This window comes from Nylanderia fulva, unplaced genomic scaffold (assembly GCF_048542155.1).
Source record: "Nylanderia fulva isolate GAGA-0341 unplaced genomic scaffold, ASM4854215v1 Scaffold1, whole genome shotgun sequence".
Lineage (NCBI taxonomy): Eukaryota > Metazoa > Arthropoda > Insecta > Hymenoptera > Formicidae > Nylanderia > Nylanderia fulva.
This window is the reverse complement of record NW_028189192.1, coordinates 3,723,120-3,743,527: the sequence shown is the minus strand read 5'-3', so window position 1 is coordinate 3,743,527 and position 20,408 is coordinate 3,723,120. Positions and strand designations below refer to the sequence as shown.

The 20,408-nt window shown below is 35.9% G+C and overlaps 3 protein-coding genes across 7 annotated transcripts in view; 1 reads left to right on the top strand and 2 right to left on the bottom strand.

Annotated features, from left to right (window-relative positions):
- Positions 1 to 879: 879 nt before the first annotated feature.
- Positions 880 to 4,407, bottom strand: LOC146725297 (uncharacterized). The gene is made up of 3 exons (XM_085480908.1): positions 4,397 to 4,407; positions 3,872 to 4,326; positions 880 to 3,557 (listed from the first exon to the last, which is right to left on the bottom strand). The coding sequence occupies exons 1-3, from the start codon at positions 4,405 to 4,407 to the stop codon at positions 880 to 882; spliced, it is 3,144 nt and encodes a 1,047-aa protein (XP_085337034.1).
- A 4,159-nt stretch (positions 4,408 to 8,566) lies between these two features.
- LOC114928460 (beta-hexosaminidase subunit beta) lies at positions 8,567 to 13,171 on the bottom strand. Its single transcript, XM_029299679.2, has 7 exons — positions 12,876 to 13,171; positions 12,098 to 12,323; positions 10,820 to 10,941; positions 10,174 to 10,546; positions 9,687 to 9,979; positions 9,300 to 9,562; positions 8,567 to 8,900 (listed from the first exon to the last, which is right to left on the bottom strand). Exons 1-7 carry the CDS (start codon positions 13,053 to 13,055, stop codon positions 8,723 to 8,725), a joined length of 1,635 nt encoding a protein of 544 aa, XP_029155512.2. The 5' UTR covers positions 13,056 to 13,171; the 3' UTR covers positions 8,567 to 8,722.
- Positions 13,172 to 17,125: 3,954 nt separating this feature from the next.
- brp (ELKS/RAB6-interacting/CAST family member bruchpilot) overlaps positions 17,126 to 20,408 on the top strand; it is a 74,901-nt gene continuing 71,618 nt past the window's right edge. For 3 of the 5 annotated variants that reach the window (XM_085479898.1, XM_085479894.1, XM_085479890.1), the window contains exon 1: positions 17,154 to 19,826. In XM_085479898.1, coding sequence (XP_085336024.1) covers positions 19,032 to 19,826 — 795 coding nt within the window. In that variant the 5' untranslated portion in view covers positions 17,154 to 19,031. Of the gene's footprint in view, positions 19,827 to 20,408 lie in introns of all 5 variants that reach the window. The other 2 variants (XM_085479906.1, XM_085479902.1) reach the window with 2 other exon arrangements.

Sequence of the window (20,408 nt, the reverse complement as noted above, 5' to 3'; positions counted from 1 at the left end):
CGCCTTTGCTTGTTCATGTTAAATATACTTGTTCAATTTTATATAAATTTTAATACCAGTATATCAAAAATATCTTGTGCACTAAAATTTGAAAGATGGATATTGACAAATTTTTCCCTGTCACATGTGATAATCGATTTCGTATTGTATCGCTTACTTCGCACTACTATTAAATCCTATTTATCGATTCTTTATTACATTATATTGATTATATGATATAAAAAGAAAGGAAGAGAAACTAATAAATTTATTATTGCAACAGAGCGTACGTATAAGTTTTGACACAGTTTTTTATATTTATTTATTACATTCTCAAAAATTGTGAACATTTTTTGATAGTATTTTATGTTTGAAATATACACAACATAATATATCGAGAAATAGAATGCCCACACATATAAAAACACATACTCGTATATAATATAAATAAAATCAGAAATTGTAAATTTGCAAGGCATATTAACATAAAAAAACATGACATCAAAATACATATAAAGAGCATATTATACTTAATTATGAATATTTTATCGTATAATTAATTTGCTATATAATTCACATAAATAATTTAAATATAAAAAAAATATAATCATATATGTATATACAAACATATAAATTACAAACTCATATATTTTAACTCTCTTGCGTTAGAATGTGATGATTAATTTAAAATTTTTAATATTTATCGAATTCACTTATTAAATGTAAAAGCCTAATAAAATATGCATAAAATATTATATTTGTTATATAAAATAAAAAAAAATAGAAAAAATAATTTTAAAAACACATTCGAGATACAGAATGATCTTTTGTAATTCTAACGCACGTAGAGTTAAAAAATTCATCTCAATTTCGGCAAGACGAGACTTGTTACTAATGAAATTAAAATATCTTTGGGGGTTGCAAGTGTCTGCTCGCAATTAATTTATCGGGCGAAATGACGAGATTGTTGGGGGCACATTCAGGCTTCCTGGCGAGGAGGTACGTGATACCTCCAATGGTCCTTGTCTCGCGGATTTCCGGTTGTCCGTAAACGTTCGTCCCCTGCATCGCTTGCACATCCACGCGTTTCGCTCCTTCGGCGTTCGGTTTCTCACCAGTGTCACCGCCGGGACGATCGATCCTTATCGCACCCGGTGCATCCGGTCGTCGCATACTCGCAACATCGCCCTGGCCGCCATTGTGACCGGCCAAATTCTTACCGTTTAGATAGTATTGCTGCGTCTGGTGATAATGTTGAAGTGGAACATTCGCGTATTGGAAGGTCATGATGTTGTCATCGTTATGTCCTTGCGCTGCAGGTACATTCTGTCGATCGTAAGGAATAATCGATCTCGCGTCTTGCGTGCAGGAAACTGCGTGATCTCGCGGATTCCATTGCTGTTGATCGCCATTGATTGCTACCGCGCCGTTTTCCTTTTCGGCTTGCATGCTGTAAATTCTCGCGTTCTGTCTCTGTCGCGGATATTCCATCATCGCGGGCTCGTTTATTGTCTTAGGTCGCAGGATACATGGTACAGGATTATTAGGATTTCTTTTGTTCTCCAAACCGTTTGCCGAGATCTCTTTCTGAGGCTGCGGGGACGTTTCTACAGGTGGTCGCGAGCGCATATCTTCCGGGATTTCATTAGAATTTTGAACACCATTTAGTCTGATGGTGGGTTTCTTCTTGGTTATATTAGCTAGATATTCGAGGCCTTTTCTACTCGACGGATTTTTCAATGTTTCCAGCACTTTCTGTATATTGTTTGGATCCTGCAAGCCATTATTGAGCTTCTGAGGACGAATCACTTCTTTGTACATCCGCATTTTTAACAAACTAGAAGGTTCGATGGATCTTTTATTCTGCTCGAAACGTGCAGTATTCATTGACATTATCTGATTGTCACTCAAATTCGATGAATTTGAATTATGTTCGTTGTGCCAAATTTTCTGTTGCTCAGGATGCAAATAATATGGATTATAACGAATGTTATATGGCATGCATTTGTTAAAAGTTGAGTTTACCTGATAATATGTATTATTTAACATATTTTGCTGATGACTATAAGGATTACATGCTGCATAACCACATGGAATTTGGTGATTTTTATTATTATATGGCCAGTTAATCATCTGTTGCTGCCATAATTGGTGAGGGTTCATCTGAACGTACATCTGTTGAGGCAAAATAGCTTGATCATTTATTTCTTGTTTTTTCTGTCGATAATAATCGTGTTGTCGAGCAGACATTGTTCTATTAACTTCTTCCGGCAATTGATTGTTTGTTAAATATTGTTTCTTCTGATCTCTCTGTTGTGCCTTTAGTCTTTCAATTTCGTTATAGGATATTCGCGGCGGCGTAATATGCATCATCCATTCCGGCTTTTCTTCTTTTTCTATTCTTCTTTGCGTAAGTCGAATTTTTTTAACATCTGGAATATCTTCTTGCTGTTGAAATTGTGTGAGATAAATCAAATGCTTTTGCTGCTCATTTAGCAATGCTGCAAATTGACGGCGCATGACCTCTTCAGGTATACCTTGTTGTCTCATGGTGGAAACTAATAATTCCTGATCGCGTATCATGTCAGGTGTGAATTGCAGTTTCCTTTTTCCATCATTTTGTTGATTGCAAATTTCCGATTGCCGATGATTAGATTTATGATTTTGTGATGGATTAAATTGACCTTGGCTTCTAGAATCTTTCTGATTAAAATTAGTATCTTGATGATAATATTGCCACTGTTGCGGAAATTGTTGATGCAGATGTTGCTGATTTGCCGATTGGATCCATCGATTATTTTGCGACCATGTCGGTTGAAAATTGACAGGATATCCAAGATTCTGATTGTGGATAGGCAAATTATGTTGTAGCAATCTCATTTGACTCATTGTCATGTCTTGCGGTGAAGTCATTCCATGTCCAGAAACTTGCGTTGCAGATAATTGTTGATTGTAATGACCATAAAATGGTTCTGAATTATTACGTAGATGTTGTCGCTGATCGAGCATTAGTGGTTGCATTTGATTGAACGCTTGCGGCAATATTTGGTGGTACGCGTTGTGCTGCGTTTGTTCATTGATCTGTTGAGGATTTTGCTGAAATGTATTATGCAACTGAGCATGATAGACATTTCGACAGTTATTGGCACATCGATCACTGAATCGTGCATTTGCGTCCTGTACGATCGCTGCCTGCTTCGGTTGTATGAAAATTTGTTTATCATTAATCGCGTTTCGGCCACCGATCGATTGCCTTTCATATCCATTAACCAGAGAAGTTTCATTGCGATTTTGATCGATAATTGCACGCGAATTGTTCGAAGATTGTTGCGCTTGCGACATTGCGACTTGCGTCGAAGGAGTTTGAATGATTACTGGTTGATTAATCATCGCGGATGGGTTTCGAAGTGATCGATCACAGGCGATTGTTTCTTGGAGCATGTTTAATACGAAAGGATGTTTTTTGGGAGATGTAATGGGTTGAATGAGCATGTTTTCAGAGTGTGGATTTGTTTGACAGATCTGATGTTGGCTAGCTATAACCTGTTGCTGCTCCGTGTCGGATGTATCCTGTGATTACATGACGTAGATCGAATTAATAAAAGAATTGTTTTATCCTTTTGTATAAAAGAATCATATATAACAATGATCGAAAATGCAGTTTTATCGTTATGTATATATAAACATATGTTACAATATGTTTAAATATTTATTATATTTAACATATGTAAATTTCTTTCACATTCTTTTTCATATATTAATTAATTTGAAATATTTAAATTGTTTTGTTTTACTAAATTAAATTATAATTTAAATTTAAATAACAATTAATTAAAAATATTGTATAAATTAATTTAAAATGAAGAAAGAAGCAATTTTTTAAGATTTACTTTTGATTGTTGATGTGACGATAATTTAGCAGGTAATGCATCGCCCTGACCATTATTACTTCTGCTGGAAGAGTTCGCGAAATAAGTTTCCCGAGGCTCTTGTGCAATTAAAGCATCGTTTGTTTCAAACGAGAACATTGGCTGGTTGTCCAGTTTTTTTATTTTTTCGGCGGGAAAACTTTTGAGTCGTGGTGAGGAAGTGGAATATGCTTTTTTCGATCTGTCTCGAGAATTGAATCTGGTTTTTGGTTGCATCTCATTCGGCAGCATTCTTTTTTGATCGTTTTCTGACTTCGGCAAATTATTTAACGAATGCGATTTGTCCAAGTTCTGTGTAGACGGCGATTTTGTAGATTGCGAATGTTCCTGATGGTTCGTATTGGTCTCTGGCAAATTTGCCACACTCGGATGTGCAGGTGACTCTTTGTACTCAGAATCTTTCTCGGCAGAGACTTTCCTGAAGAAGAATTTACTGAATGGGGAAATCTTCTAAATGTATTAATTTGTATTCTCTGAACCATTCTTACCTCTTTTTCATTATCGTTAATTTTGCTTAAATGCTAATTTGGGTAACGCGATACTTGCTGTCAAAAAGTCATCGTTTTGATAAGGGAAATTCTCAAATCGGATTTTGCGTTACCGAAAAGAAATCGCGAGTTTTGACGTTAAAAGTTAAAAAAGGGACAAGTGCGTGACTAGTTACCATGGATACATATATGTTGTATGTATATTATAAATATGTATATATAGTAAATAGTATATGATATATAGTGTATATACATACACATATATGCGTTTACAAATTATAAATTTATATATATATATATATATATTACCAAAAAAGATTTTGTTTTTAATTAAAATAAAGATATTAATATGTAAAATTAATTTTTTATATTTAATTTTATATTTATAAAATTGATACAATAAAATAGCTCACTAGCAGATATACTTGTCGAAAAAGATTGAAAGATACAGAAGATATTTATTCTATATTTAGGGTTTAAATGTATATAATGAAACACAACAAAATTTGTATAATTGCAATATGAGAGTATATTTTATACTTTAGTAATAATTATGTGTTAGCTTTTTTAATTTATAAAACATATTGTAAAACAACATTATATTATATTATGACTCATAATTATGTGTGTACGTGCGTAAAAATTATAATTTTTTATAATGCACCAGAAACATGACAATACAATTAGTTTGAGATATTTAGAAATCATAGAACAAGAATAACATAAAATTTTTTGCTTAAGTAATATTACGAATCTTTCTCGTCAAGAATCCAGTTAAGAAAATTATATTTCTTTTGATTTCATTATATTGAAACTACACATGTAGATAAATTTTATTTATTTTAATGATATTTTATCTTCTTCTTTGATAAAACTTTTTAAAATAGTAGATATCTTTCTCTTCTAGGAAAAATAGACATAGTCTATTTTATTATCTTAATTCATGACCAATTCTATTATCAGAATAGAATACGGATAATCGACTTCACTATTTATTCACGTTTTCAATATTCCTTGCAAATGAAAAAAAATTTCTATTATAAATTTTTACACAAATAATAAAATGCATTAATTGCATGAAAATAGCTAAGAGAAATATGTTAAAATAATGTTATTTAAATATCTGTTTAGAAATGTTAAGATATATTTTTTACAAAATCTTAACAATACTTACTTTAATATAAGTTATATCATGACAGTATTCTATAATTTTAAATCGTACAACTGAAGCGTGTTGTTTAACAAGCTCGCACTTTTTACTCTTTACATAAACTCATGACGTAACTTCACTGCATGCAGTTGCATAATTATCAGTCACTCGCCAATTAGAACACTTTCTAACAGGGGGACAAGGTGCTGCGAAATGAGAAACTTACATTAATCTTAACAACAAATTCTCCTAAAGAGAAATATGGTAATAAACTTACGGCAAAGCATCCTGCCAGATAAAGGGCGCATCTCTGTCTGCTTTGAACAAGGTGGCATGCAGGGGACGCAATCTGTCTTGCAAACGTAAAAGCAAGGTGGCAAAGGGGGTGGTGGGGGTGGCAAATATGTCACTTCCATTTTCGGTGGATAGGACATGGGGCAGGTTGAACAGGGTGGCAGATAAACCTTTCATACAAGTTTTTCTTAGCTATCTTTTACTTTAAGAAAGTAATTATATTAGCCGAAAATAATCGCGTACATCTCAATCTCAAATAATTTGAAACATTTGCACGTGTCTCATATATATATATTTTATATATGAGATAAAATATATCATCTGCGTCTGTGTTTTATATCTCAATATGTACGAGAGAACAACAAATTTACTCGAAATTAAAATACAATGGAAAAATTGCTTTAAAGTTTAAAATAATACTATGAGATATTTTGATATCGTGATATCTGCTACAAATAAACTTTATCTTATCACAATTCATTGTCAGTACGATATAAACACGTCCATTATAAACATGTTGATACATTTTTCACATTACCACAATGTATAGCATTTCTGCTCAGAAAAAATTAGAAAGAAAACAGGAATTTATATTATTTCGCATAACAAACATACCACCGCTTTAGTGGGTTTCGGTGTAGACTGAAGCCGACAAGCTATCCTACATTGGACACGGGGCACGTGAGGCATGCAAGGATAGCTCACAGGTGGAGTACAACAAATTACAGGGCACGGGATTGAACATGCCGGTAAACAGCAAGATGGAGAAAGATTCAAATTACTACAATTTCTGAAATTTAATATATGCACATTATTGAATAATCCAAGATAATTATTACAACCAATAACAACGTACACATTATTTGATTAATATTGCGTATATTTTTAAATATATTTTATATTTATTCAATTTAGAAAAAAATTGGTTTAATTTTATGTGCATAAAATTCTTTTTAATTCTCACATTAATAAATAATTTTTAAAATTTATTTCGTTTCCGTCTAAAAAAATTAATTAATTGCAAATGGAGTTATTTACACAAAATTTAATGCAATAATAATGGTAGAAAAATGTTTGAAATCGCGTTAGCGCGGTAATCTTTCTGATAAAATCATATTAGAATATAATAATTTTTTAATTAAAATTTACCTCGACATGGTGTGCTAAAAGTATATTCTGGATGTTAATGTTAATAATTGATAATCTATTTGTTCAGAATTCCAAAATGTGTAAATTGATAAAGTTAATGACAGTTAATTTTCTTATCGTCGTAAAAATTATTCAGATTACTTAAAATTTTGTCAGTTGCTTGCCTAGTCACACTTAAAAATTTTTTTAAGTTAATCTCTCATGATCATGAATTGGCTAAAGATTATTTAACAGTAACCTTGGTGACGTAAAACGATAAATCGATTTTCGCGGAATGAATCACATTCGGTGATTCCCGTTTCTTTCTCATTTCAATGTATACAAGGCGTGACGAACATGAATTGCTATTTTTGTAGTAGATGTAAGTGTTAAGTAATATTTATCACAGATAAATACACAAAAGACCTTGGATTAGTGTCTACATACGCTAATCAAATATTCATAAGATTTCGTAAAAATTACAAGCATTTATGATCTCGGTGCGAATAAATTACAAGATTTTATAATTTATATCAGTATAATTAAAAATTTAATTATAACAAAAGATATTTAATTCAGATAAGAAATATTGTTATCAGCTTTCAGTATTAATAATAATATAAATATAAAATTTTTATATTTATATTAAAATAAACTTTATATTTTATATTTATATTTATATTAAAATAACAGAAAAGATATTTAATATTCAATGCTTCAAATTGATAAATGGATTCTTTCTAAAGAGAAAATTAATTCAAAATTCGTGAAAAAAATATTGTAATAGAAATTAATGTGAAAGATAACTGAGAATTTTTTAAGAAAAACGGATACGTCAAAATATAAACACTCTCTAATTAGTTAATTTTCGTAATTTGTATACGCGTTATGTTAATTTGCCAGTTGTGAGTAAAAATGTTAGCTACATTCGAATTTGAATACTTGATAAACAACATTTGCATACTATTGATAAAAAGTATTCAGTCTAAATGGACTTTAACCGCCAGCGGAAATCAATTTCGTCACAACTGTTGGACTTTAGACAAAAGGATTTCTTTTATAGGAAATGCAACTGCCACCGCATGTCCATGTTCGACAATGCCCTCGATACACATTCAACTGATACATTCCAGTAATGGTTCGCGAGCTCGACTAAAAGGCTTGTAACAAAGCAGTGCCGTATCTTTGTCGCAATATCTGCATTCAACAATAGATAATGATTTTAACATTCTGTGTCGGAATAATAAATAAATGTAATATAAGCGATAAAATACGCAGACATGATTTAAATATTTCAAAATTTACACCGAGAATTAAATAATCAAAGTAAATTTTATTTTATATTTAAAAATAATATGCAAAATAACTTTACATCAAATACAGCTATATGTATCAAATTTATATAGTTTATCATAATTATGTAATAATATATATGTATAAATATACAATTATATGTTTTAAAGTTTCAGCGTTTATATTTATTTGTTAGCATTTTTTAAAATTATTATTAATACATTATTATTGCATTTGTGATTGTTATTGCTGAATTCATGTAATTATACGTGATGTAAGAAAGAGTACAAACTCACATATACATATATTATTCAATCTATATTTATTATGAAATATATGTATTATAATACCGGTGAATGAGTGAACGTAGAATGACAGTTCGTATATCTCGCTATGCAAGCACAATATATAATAATACATATAGATTAAACGGGATTAGCATTAGACTGATGGGGAACTGACTACGTCACACAGAATCCTGGTCCATTCGGCGGCTGGGCAGGAATACCGCGTCTATTCATACGACAGGCGTGCTCTTCCAGACGTTTAGCAGCAACGCTGTTTTCTTGCTTGTTAAAACTCCACAAACGTTCGGCTGCCGCGCTCGCACGTGGCCAGATCCTCGAGTGCAAGTTATTTCTAAAAATAAACAGCAGTTAGACGAAGAAGTTCGACGTACATTCACTCGAGTCTCAGAAATAAAATAAACAACCGTCTGTCTGTGCTATTTTATTGCTTACGTACTCATTGTTGTAAATTATTAGAAATCATTTTCACATAAAAAAATGACAGAGAATTATTATAGAGAATTATTTGCGGCAAATTTATCATAAAATTCTGCTTTAATTTTTAACAATTATATTTTTATTCTCGTCAATTTAATTCTTATCAGTTTAAGTCAAAATCTTGATTTGAATCGTGCGCGTTATAATTGAAAGAAAAATCGCCATTGTTTAATTAATTATAAGACTATCTATTTATAAGACTTAGATTTTTCCATACAAACACCGTTAAAAAAGAGAGATTGAGTACACTCACTTGTCGACAAACTCTGCCCACATGCAGGCTTCACCGCCGAGCATTAGATGAGTGGCATTGGCCGCATTGGCGAAGTCGAAGGGATTGCAATTGTAATATTTCTCCCAATCACCGCCGCTGGCGAGATGGTCCAGATACCAGCAAGACGATAGCAAGACCGGATGTCCTGCCAACGTCGCTCTCTCGAGCTCCTTTTGCCAACTCGGTAGTTTCCAAACATGCACTACGGTAGTTGTAGGTAGGACGACGCCATTATCGAAAACCTATAAGTTGCAGTTTGCACATATAATAAAATTATTTTAAAATAAAAATACGATTATATAATAATTATATGACACAAAGAATTGTGTCAACTATTAGTTTAAAAAACGTAAGAAAAGCACTTACTTCTTGCCACACAATAGTGTTGGCGTCGAGGCCTCTACTGATCGCAAGTACGTTGGCTATGTATTGGTTTTCGAGCAGCTCGTATCTCTTGGACATATTGTGTCGCTTCATGTACTCGCCAATTTCCGGATTGCTGCCCCAGCAATCGAAGGGTACTTCGTCGCCACCCAGGTGGAGATATTGATCCGGGAACACTTGCACGATCTCGGAGAACAAATCTTGTACAAAGTTGTACAGCGCCGAATTAGTTGGGTTCATTGGACCTAATTTACCGTTTGGCTTCCCAGAAGAATCTGATATGGGCATAAAAATAGATTGACATGATTTTTCAAAGATGATATTAATATATTTAACAGCTGATTCTTCAATCTGTCTTATTCAACAACGAATTCAGTTTGATAAAATAATAATTCGAGAAGATTACAAAGTGAAAAATGTACAAGAATATCACATATTATTAGAACAAATGTTGCTTTGTTTAATTTACCGTAACACACGGTTAGTAATTCCGGATGGGCCAAACCCCACGACCTAGTGTGTCCAGGTGTATCGAACTCGGGCATCACTCGAATCCCCCGTAATCTCGCGTAATCGACGACCTTTTGCACGTCATTAGGTGTATAGACCATCGAATGATGGTAAGCGCCTTTAGCAGACAGATCGGGATACCTGGTGCTTTGATATGGGAAGCTATTATCATCGACGATGTGCCAATGAAGAACGTTCAGCTTGTTGTACGACATTGCATCCAGTGTTAGCAGGATGTCAGACAGGGGTTGATAATGGCGAGAGGTATCCAGCATGAGACCGCGATGCGGCAGTTTCGGTTCATCCACGATGGTCTGGCATTTTACTTTCAACTGTGACACATTAAATTCACGACTTTTATTTATATCGGTTTGTTCGTGCGAACGAGAATTATAATATCTGTGCAAAAAAGGAAAAAGAAAGAAAGAAAATGATTATAAAAAAACTTATAAGCGTTGCAGCCCTAAAAATTATTTTTCTTTTAACAAATGAATTTACAGGAATATGCATATTTAAATAAACTAAAATTTCGAATATTTTACAGCATTTTATATTTTGCATTTTGCAGATAAAAAATATAAATATTGAAATATAAATATATTTACGCTCGGGCCGTCGCCGGATGGTGCCAATATCTGAGAGAAGGTCTCGAGGCCTCGAAGGATTCCCCAGACGGCTTCGGCCCGGAGAACGGCGATTGATGATGTTTCATTTATCTCGAGTTTATCTGTGAAAAAATATGTTAAACAGTATGAAGAAAAATATGGATAAAATCATAGAATTCTCGCTCGCTAATCACTAGTCACGACTTTATACCATTTAATTTTACGCGATAAGAAACTAGGAAGTTGTCTTATTGTCCGTCTTCGTCTCAATTATTTTGCTGATTGCGCTATTATTGCACAATTTTCTGGAAGTTCTTACACGTGTTCGGCACGCGCATGTTCCCGTCACACGCATGCAATCATTTTGATTTAATGATCTAACTATGTAAATTAAATGTGATTCTCTCTACAGTAATTTTGACAAGATTTAGTCATAGCGAAAGAGAATTAATTTTAAAAATAAATTACTAATTTTATTATTATTCGCATGAATTGTTACAAACCTTATGTAGATTAAAAAACAAATTTGTTTATTTTATAATTTTAAAATATGAATGATATTATAATTCTCTCTCTCTCTCTCAACATACAGTAATATTTTTATAATTCTTTAAAATGCAAATAATTAAGAATACTAAAATATGTAAAACAAATAATAAATAAGCAATTATAGTTAATTATAATTATAATTATAATTTCTATCTTTGTTAAACATGGACGGAGTTAAACATGGACATTTTAATGAGTTTTTACCGCGTTTACTTGTTACAATTTATTGTTTATTTATCAACATATTGTTTAATACGCATAGACTTTCAGGAAATCCATCAAATCAATGTTAAACATAACGTTGATAAGAGAAGACGTTATTAAAAGCCGGAAAAATTTAATTTGCGCACACGCAAGCCCGTTATCGACGTAAGTCGACGAATGTTAGGTCGGAGCTACGAGTGAGCTGCTCACTGGCATCATTCAATTAATTTGTTGGTGCACTATTACTTTGTAATGCACGCTGCACATGCAAAGCGAGCAACCTCACTGGTCGCTGCACACGGAACATTCATCCGAATCGTGAATTAATATACATAGTACAAAAGATGCAGATTTTTTTCTATTTATTCAAGAATTGAGTAATCAATTTTATCTGCTGTTTCGCACATAAATTATTAAACAGCTTTCTAATTTAACAAATATAATTATTTGTCAAATTAACGAAATTAAAAGACGATGTTTAAGCATCTGTATTAGATAATATAATTTTATATAGTTACGACTTACAAGATTCATTCATATACAAGTGTGGCCAATGATCGCCATTCTGTTCGCAAGGTTGCAAAAGGCGGATGTTTAGGGCTTCAAGAGTGCCTTTAAAGTGGGGATCATCCCGAACGGATGTTCTTGGCTGCCCTTCCGTGACTAACCTCGCTATCCTTGCTTCCGTCAAAATGATTCTCATGTACCGTTCTATCGCCTCGCTTACTATATCGCATGTCTCGCCATTTACCTTTGAATAATAATATTATTTAAAACGAGACAAAGTCAGAATAACATATTTCAAAATTCCAAAAAGTATAAAAGTAATTAAAAGAAACTTTATAGGAAATAATGTTTTAATTTACATTAGTATAAAAATAATTAAAAGAAACTTTATAGGAAATAATATTTTAATTTACATTATTTAGAAATATAATATTTAGTAAAGAAGATATATCATATTGAAAAAATAAAATGAACAGAAGGGAGAAGTAAATCATAGAAGCCAAAGTTGGATTGCCAAAAGCTAAAGATTTAGCTTTTGGCAATCCAACAAAACAGTTTTATTAAAGTGATTACACTTCATAGATATATGCAAATGTTACGTTATTTTATCACGAAAATACGATAAAACTGGAAATAACAAAATCATGTACTTATAATAAGATATTGTTCACTCTTCCAATTTTTTATTTCACGAGTAGAAAGATTGTCGAAAGATTTGAACTGATTATATGAGTTCATTCTCCGCAGTTTGACGAGAGATAAAGTGTATTAAAAATCAAAATAAAATAAGACTCACTCGAATATCGAAGTTGGACGGTCGCAATAGATAGAAGTCTTCTTTCACCACACGCGAATTTGGCAATGGCCAAACTTCGCCCTTTGTGGCTTCAAACCATGGACCCGCGTCCGCATGCCAGTCGCAGGTCGCCCAGGGCGCGGCGATCACCAGGATCAGAATGATCCCGCGGCTCCACATGTTCGTCTAGCGTTAGGGAGAGCGATTTAGGTATACGATCGAGGAACGATGCGTCGTCGCCGAGTGGTCATCGTCTACTGACGATCGCAGGATGCCGCAGAACCGTATGCACCACGTATGTGTGATAGTGGTAACGACCTTAGCCTGCGCCACTTAAGTTTTATCACTTTGGTCCCCGAGAGAGCTTCACGGTCAAGTGGGAATAACCAATCCTCGTGCAATCGGCGTAATCTCCGTTTATCATTAAATCTGTGGTTGCACATTTTCAAAAGGGCCATTCCAAAAAGTCTTCTCGTATTGTGACATAGACGTTTGTGCGTCAATTAATCTTGATGATCCTGTAATTTCTTGATTTTTGAAGGAACTGACGAAGAAACTAAAATATTCTCAAATTCTTCTTCTCTTTTTTATATATATATCTTTTTATTTTGCAGTACTTTTGATATTCATATTATTAATCTATAATGATGACATGATATGCCTCATTAGTTAGATAAAAGCAGACTCCATTTATTTCTGTTGCATTTATTAATCATTTTTGAATCATTAATAGATAAATAGATGATATATGTATTTATCTATTAATGAGAGGTTAAAATAGCATAATAAAAAGCTGTCAAATGAGATTATTTCTGGAGTTGATATTTTGTTTTTATTTACGAGGCCTATTGTTACACTATATACGTTTTTATACATCTATAAAATTACTTTTTGTTTACGTCAAGTTATAAAGTTACATAAAATTTTAAGAAATATTACTAAATATGTTAAATTAATTTTTTATTGAATTTTTTTAAAGATTTTTTAAGAAGACAATAACACGATTAGATTACATAATGGAATAACAAACACTCTAAAGTAATTGCGACATACAATATTTAATCTCATTTAAAGCTTAATCTTTAAAAATCTTTAATCTTGAATTCTATATTTGTTCAATCTTTTTTTATGACATTTATTATTATTTAGATATAATATCAATTAATTATTTTTTACAAAATGTTGACAAGATGTTTTATAATACCTTTATCAATGATAAAAAACGTATTTTTTAAATTAATTTATTTTGTAAAACATATAACAAACATACAACATATGTAATAAATTATTTATCAGCTATTATATCTTTAAATGTTTACATGCGATAAAATTTATTTTGCCTGTTAAACGTATCATTTGTAAAAATATTTGATAGTGCATCGATCGTATAAGGTATTATTTATAAATAATATTGTGTATCTTGTGGGTAAAGAGATCGCTTTTTATCACAACTGTGTTATTATCGAAAGATTTAACAGAAAGCTATAAACAGTCGAGTCCAAAGGTCAATGGTCTCTCGATTGCTCTGGCATCAACGTCGACGAATTTATTATTATGGTACAGCGATCGATTATTCGATAATATTCATGATAATTGGTCTGATTTTTCTAATTTTTTTACTAACTTTATCTTATTTTTTTACTATCTTTAAGATACTAATTTTATCTTCATCTTTAAGATTTAACTATATCGGATAGATAAAACTATCTCGAGTTATTTCAGAACTTTTCAATATATTTTCGAGCAAGTGTTATACAAAAATATTTGATTAGTCACCCTTTGCGTAATTTTCCGTGCCTAAAAAATGTGGATCAATTCAATGAGTTAGTCGCTATTAGATCTGATAATTAAAATAAAATAAGAGTCGTACAAAATATTAAAACAATAAAATATAAAAATTAATCTTTAACTTTATATTTATTCAATGTACATGTATACTTTATCGATCGATTTGATTGATTTTCTTCGTTGAAGTGTAACGAAAAGATTCTATACATGATTATAATGACATACAATTACGCAAAAACAATCACATTCAAGGCAAAATGCACACAAGATAAAACTGCATTTATTAAATACTTAAAAATATCTAGAACACTTTGATATGATATCATATTAATAACATCACGATCTTTGATTATGCATGTTTGCTGTTTATCTGATTTTTCCAATAAATTCATTTACAAGCTAATTCTTTAAATTCAACAATTTGTGTCAGAAATTTACTGATTTTGCTTTTCAAACAAATATACAAACAAAATAAAATAAAATAAAATACATACTTTTAAAAATATTGTATATAATTATATTAATTGATATCTAGTATTATAATTAATTAGAAATTACTACACGAAAATAGATCAACTTTTCCGAATATATATATTGTATTAAATTTCTTTAAATTTCTCTCTCCTTCTTTTTTTATCTTTAAATCTATAAAGAGAATATATATTTAATATTTTATAAGTTCTATATCTTTCTTAATGTTACATATATTTTAAAATAAATCGCAAAATTTATTTGCTAAGTTTATAAATGCAATTAAAACACAAGATAAAAGATTATAAATTTTAACAGCACGTTACACGCTAATCAGAAACAAATGTTAATTAATCGCGCTATGCGTTGTAAATGTTTTTCCACGTAGTAACGACTCGTGTCATAATGTTACGCTCGGTACTACTTTTATTGCGTCAGAGAGATCGCCTTAATTTAATTCTGTGATGATACGCTACTGCTCGGTGAATCGTAGCTTCATTGATTGCGCCTCTCGTACGCCGGGTCGACGGTTGTCAGGGGGCGAAGAGGGAAGAAAATCCAAATAGAACGTGTGCATTCAGGGTTGGAGCACGAGGTTAAAGTGCCACAGGAAAGCTCGGGAAATAGGTGCTTCTGTCATTTTTTCTACATAAAATCATATTCACTATAAACTACTGCAGCAACAAGTGATAACACAAGTCTGGCTAAACTTTAATGGATGTAAACTTGCATTAATTTTCTGGAACATGTCTGATAAACACTTCGTGAATATTAAATTAGAAATTTTATTTTAAATATTATATAGTAGTAACAATAATAGCGCAGCGACATTTAAGGGAAATTGAATTAAGTAAAACCGTATTAAAAACGTGTTGGAATGTATCTGTAACGTATATTTAAAGTACGTGTATGTGCAAAGAATCTTGATTATATTTACAATTAAAAGTCTTCGATTGTGCTTAGAGTTAAAAATAATTATCTTTAAAGAAAAAAATCTAAGACGTAGCATTATATATTGATTAGTGGATCATTTTTGCGTAATTTCTCGTAAAAGAAAATACAGCATATGTTCTCTAAAAATTAATACTAATTTAAAAAAAGCACTTTTTATTTTTACATCTCTTATTGCAACGTATATATTTTTTAAAAAAGATTCTTACGTACGCAAAGCAAAATAATGATTGTATAGTAAAATAATATTTAATAATTAATGGCAACCCACTGTTTTAAAAATTATATTAAAAAATAAATAACTAATTGTATTTTTTGAAAATAATTCATGCAAATACATATATATATATTATACGATAAATTCCCTCAATTCTATTTTACGGATCCACGCATTGTTAATGTTATATTTAATTTATTGATTAATTTATCTGAGATTAGAATTTTTTTAGATTGCAATTTTTTCGCTGACGCTCGAAAATTCTTAAATTTCTTCGCAAAGTTTACCAGCCAGTGGCATCGTGTAGTTGCATGGTACCCTGCATTCTCGAGCACACACACACAGATCCGCGCGTGCATCTGCGCATTAGGAAACCACCCCGAAGGTGGGGCGGCCACCAGGTAGGGTAGTCAGGGATGATGAACGGGATGAGGGGTACAATTGGAGAAGAGAGAGGGGAGAATATAAAAAAAATTCAACGGGTGATACTCTTCGGCGTGTTAGCTGTCGCGATGACGTCGATGACGTTGATCAGTGGCGCTGCCAACGCTTTTACCTTGGTTCCCTAATGTACATATACGTGTGTACAATATCTCTCTCTCTATATATATATAACACATATACACACTTCTGCATATATATATATCTGGTACCACGAGATAGTGACGTAGAGCGTACTCGAGGGGTAAGAAATGTGACTCGCGGTGACGTTTCTAGGAAGATGGCGCCAATGTTAGCGAAGCCGGCAGTCGTGGCTGGTGGTGGTGGTTGGCGATGGTGATGATGCTGATGGTGGTGGTAGGTAAAGGGTGGCCTCTCTCGCACGATCGCCGGCTGGTATTAGAGTACTTTCTCAGTGCGCGCGTATATCCGTCGCGCGTCGTGTCGAAGCTCCTCCTCGTCTGTTCCGAGGGACTTTCGGTGGTGACACATACATATATACGTAAACGGGTCGCTGCGCCGGGGTAGTAATCGCGCAATCGCGAGGAGTAAACGTGTGTGTGTGTGTATACATACATATATACGTGTGGGGTGGCTGGCCCGTGTTCGACTGCGCGAACGATAGAGACAGAGAGGGTGGAGTGAGAGCGCGAGGGTGGCGAACGCCGGTGTCGGTGGTGGCGTCAGTGCACGGAAGTGGCTGTGCTCCGGTAGTGGACGGTGGATAGTGTAGTGCGGTTGGCCGGTTGGATCGGTGGGTCGGTGGGTTGATGAGCCGTTCGTCTCGCGTCGCCGTCGCGTCTCACTGAGAATCGTGCGAAGAGCCACGGGCATCGTCCACGAGCGGCGAGACGACGACGACGACGACGACGGAACCGGAAAAAGGAGAGCGAGGGAGAAAGAATGAAATCGATAAGAAGGGACCTTAGGCGCTGGTTTCGCAAAACGGGAACGCCGGTGCGCGACGTATAAAGGGAGAAAGAGAAGAAAAGAGAGGACAGAGGGTGATATATATCTTAAGCCCTGTAAAAAGAGAGTGTGTGAGTGTGTATCCGTGCGCCGACGACAAACGCACGCGACGTGAACGGAAGCGACATAGTACGCACGCAGGCGCGGAAGCTCGCACACACGAGGGTGGAAACGCGAGAAAGGGAACGTAATCGGCTCGGTTCGTCGACTTGGCTCGCTCGCGGAAGGGCGGTTCTTGGAATTCGGAACGTCGTGACCGGAGGCCAGAGGGAGAGAGCGAGAGAGACCGGGAGAGACGTTCGTTCGTTCGCATCGCGTGAAGAGAAACAGGAAGACGGAGGAAGAGGGAGTCGACTGCCCTCTCTTTCTCTCTCTCTCCCCCTCGATCTCTATTCGCTCTCGCTCGATGGGCTACGCCACCGAAAGAAGGTCAAAGATCGATCCTCGGGCCGACGAGGGTCGTGACCTCGCCGTATGCCGCCGCCGAGTACGAAGTGACCCACGCGCGTAGTAGTACTATCCGCTAGTAGTAGTACGCCGGCTCGAAACGCGGAAGTTGTACTCGGCGACGAGAGGAGGCGAAGCTGGTGGTGGTGGTGGTGGTGGTGGTGGTGGCTGTGGTGTGGGTGAAGAGAGAGGATCGATCGGGCGGAGGATCATCGTCGCGACGCGAAGATGAGGTCCATCGACCGGCAAAGAAGAGACCGAACCGACGGTCTTCGTTGACCGCGAGGATATATATTCGCGCGGTTGATACTCGAGACGAGGTTAACGGAAGAAGAAAAACGGAAAATCTCGTCAATGCTCGTCGTTCGCGAACGCACCATCGTATGTAGAATAGAAACATCCTCTTGGCGGCGAAGATCCCGAAGACGTCGAAAGACCGGAAGCACTTGGTCGACGTCGTCATCGGCCATAACCGGATGCTGCGGCACCAAGTTGGAAAGATCGAAAGGAGGCGAGCGTCGAAATTGGAGCCAAGCACCTCCATCCTCGGATAGAAACGTGACGGACGTTGACGTTGGATCACCCATCGCGGGCTGATATGAGCGTGAAAACGCACGAGGGAGACAAGGGGAACGGCCGCGAGGCGTGACGAAACGAGTATGAGATATTGGAGTAATCCGAGCACTGCCTAGAAGGAAAAGAAAGAAGACAGAGAGAGAGAGAAAGAGAGCGTAATAGATAATTGAATCGCACAAAGCGAAGAAAGAAAGAGGGAGAAAAGGAACGGAAGAAGCAAACGGTACAACTTGACCCTAACTCGACGACGCTGACAGCAACCAAGCGAGAAGGAGGTGGACTTGGTACGGGTTCCTATGATGTCACGGGACCCATACTCGAGCAGTGGCGTGGTAGGACCCGGTGGTGGCACCCGCTCGCCACGCAGCGGTCGTCGCGTAGGCGAACTGCCGACCGTCGACCGTAGCCCGTCACGAAGTTATGCTAGTGGTCGAGGCAGCCCATTGGGGGGACGCAAGCAACGGGGCACACGTAGCGGCAACAACTCGCCCGAGCACCTCGGCTTCGGTAGCTACCATCACCATCAGCTGGGCAGCCCGTACTACTCCCGCGACGAGGACCTCGGCAGTCCCGTGATGCTCGAGGAGAGGGGTAGGAGTATGTCGACCGGGGGCGGTGGGGGCGGACATCACCGATCCAGAAGCGCCTCGAGACCCGCCATGTCCAGCTCGGCGGGCATGGTAGCGCGTTACACCAGCCTCGACCGTGCCTCAGCCGGCGTACTCGATCATGATCGCGAATTTGTGCCGATACGCGAGCCTAGTCGCGAACGGAGCCGCGACCGCGGCCTTTACCTCGAGGATGAGCTCTACGGCTCCAGGTCGGCCCGCCAGAGCCCGAATCCGCACATGCTGCGCGACGGCGGCGGATACATCGGCGAGCTTCAACATCAGAACAACGATCTGCAGCGGGAGCTTGGCAACCTGAAGAAGGAACTCGAGCTGACGAACCAGAAACTCGGCAGCTCGATGCACAGCATCAAGACTTTTTGGAGCCCGGAGTTGAAGAAGGAACGAGCGCTGCGCAAAGAGGAGAGCACCAAGTACAGCCTCATCAATGAACAACTCAAGATGCTCAACTCGGAGAATCAGGTCAGTCAGGGAAACTGCGAGTGCGGGTGTCTCTCCCTCTTTCTCTCTCTCTCTCTCTCTCTCTCTCTCTCTCTCTCTCTCTCTCTGTCGTATCGTACAATTCGATTATCGGATTCCGTTGGTCTCGCACGGATACGACATATATATATATATATATTAGCCCTTGCGGTTGAAACGTCGCGAAGTGTCCATCTCGGAAAACCGCGGTAATGCGCGGAACGTCGTCCTGACCGAGATTTGTCGCGGCTGTCACGTCACGCGTGTCCTTGCTCCGAGGCCGTCCTCTCGGAATCAGGTCGCGGGATGCGACCCACTGTGCTCCGCGCTAATCCCTTTTCGCAAACCGCGAGCCGTTGCATACTTTTAACACCTTTATTTGACCTAATTATCCGCACCCAATTCGGGGAGAAATCGTTATCCTCCGGAAATTCTGTTGCGCATTTCATGTAGCTTAATTAGGTGGTGTATGTACCATATATATTTGCGAAAAAGGTTGCGCATAAAATATGGAACGAAATTCACATAATATCGATTGAAAAATGAACCAAGCTGGGGATGAAAGAAGTAAATTTTCACGAAAGA

Coding starts and splice junctions, on each gene's coding strand:
- LOC146725297 (XM_085480908.1), bottom strand. Junction 3,558..3,871: donor ATCGTCACATCAACAATCAA/AAGTAAATCTTA, acceptor TCTACGTCATGT/AATCACAGGATACATCCGAC.
- LOC114928460 (XM_029299679.2), bottom strand. CDS start 13,055: ATGTGGAGCCGCGGGATCATTCTGATCCTGGTGATCGCCGCGCCCTGG. Junction 12,324..12,875: donor CGTCCAACTTCGATATTCGA/GTGAGTCTTATT, acceptor TATTATTCAAAG/GTAAATGGCGAGACATGCGA. Junction 9,563..9,686: donor ACACTATTGTGTGGCAAGAA/GTAAGTGCTTTT, acceptor TGCAACTTATAG/GTTTTCGATAATGGCGTCGT.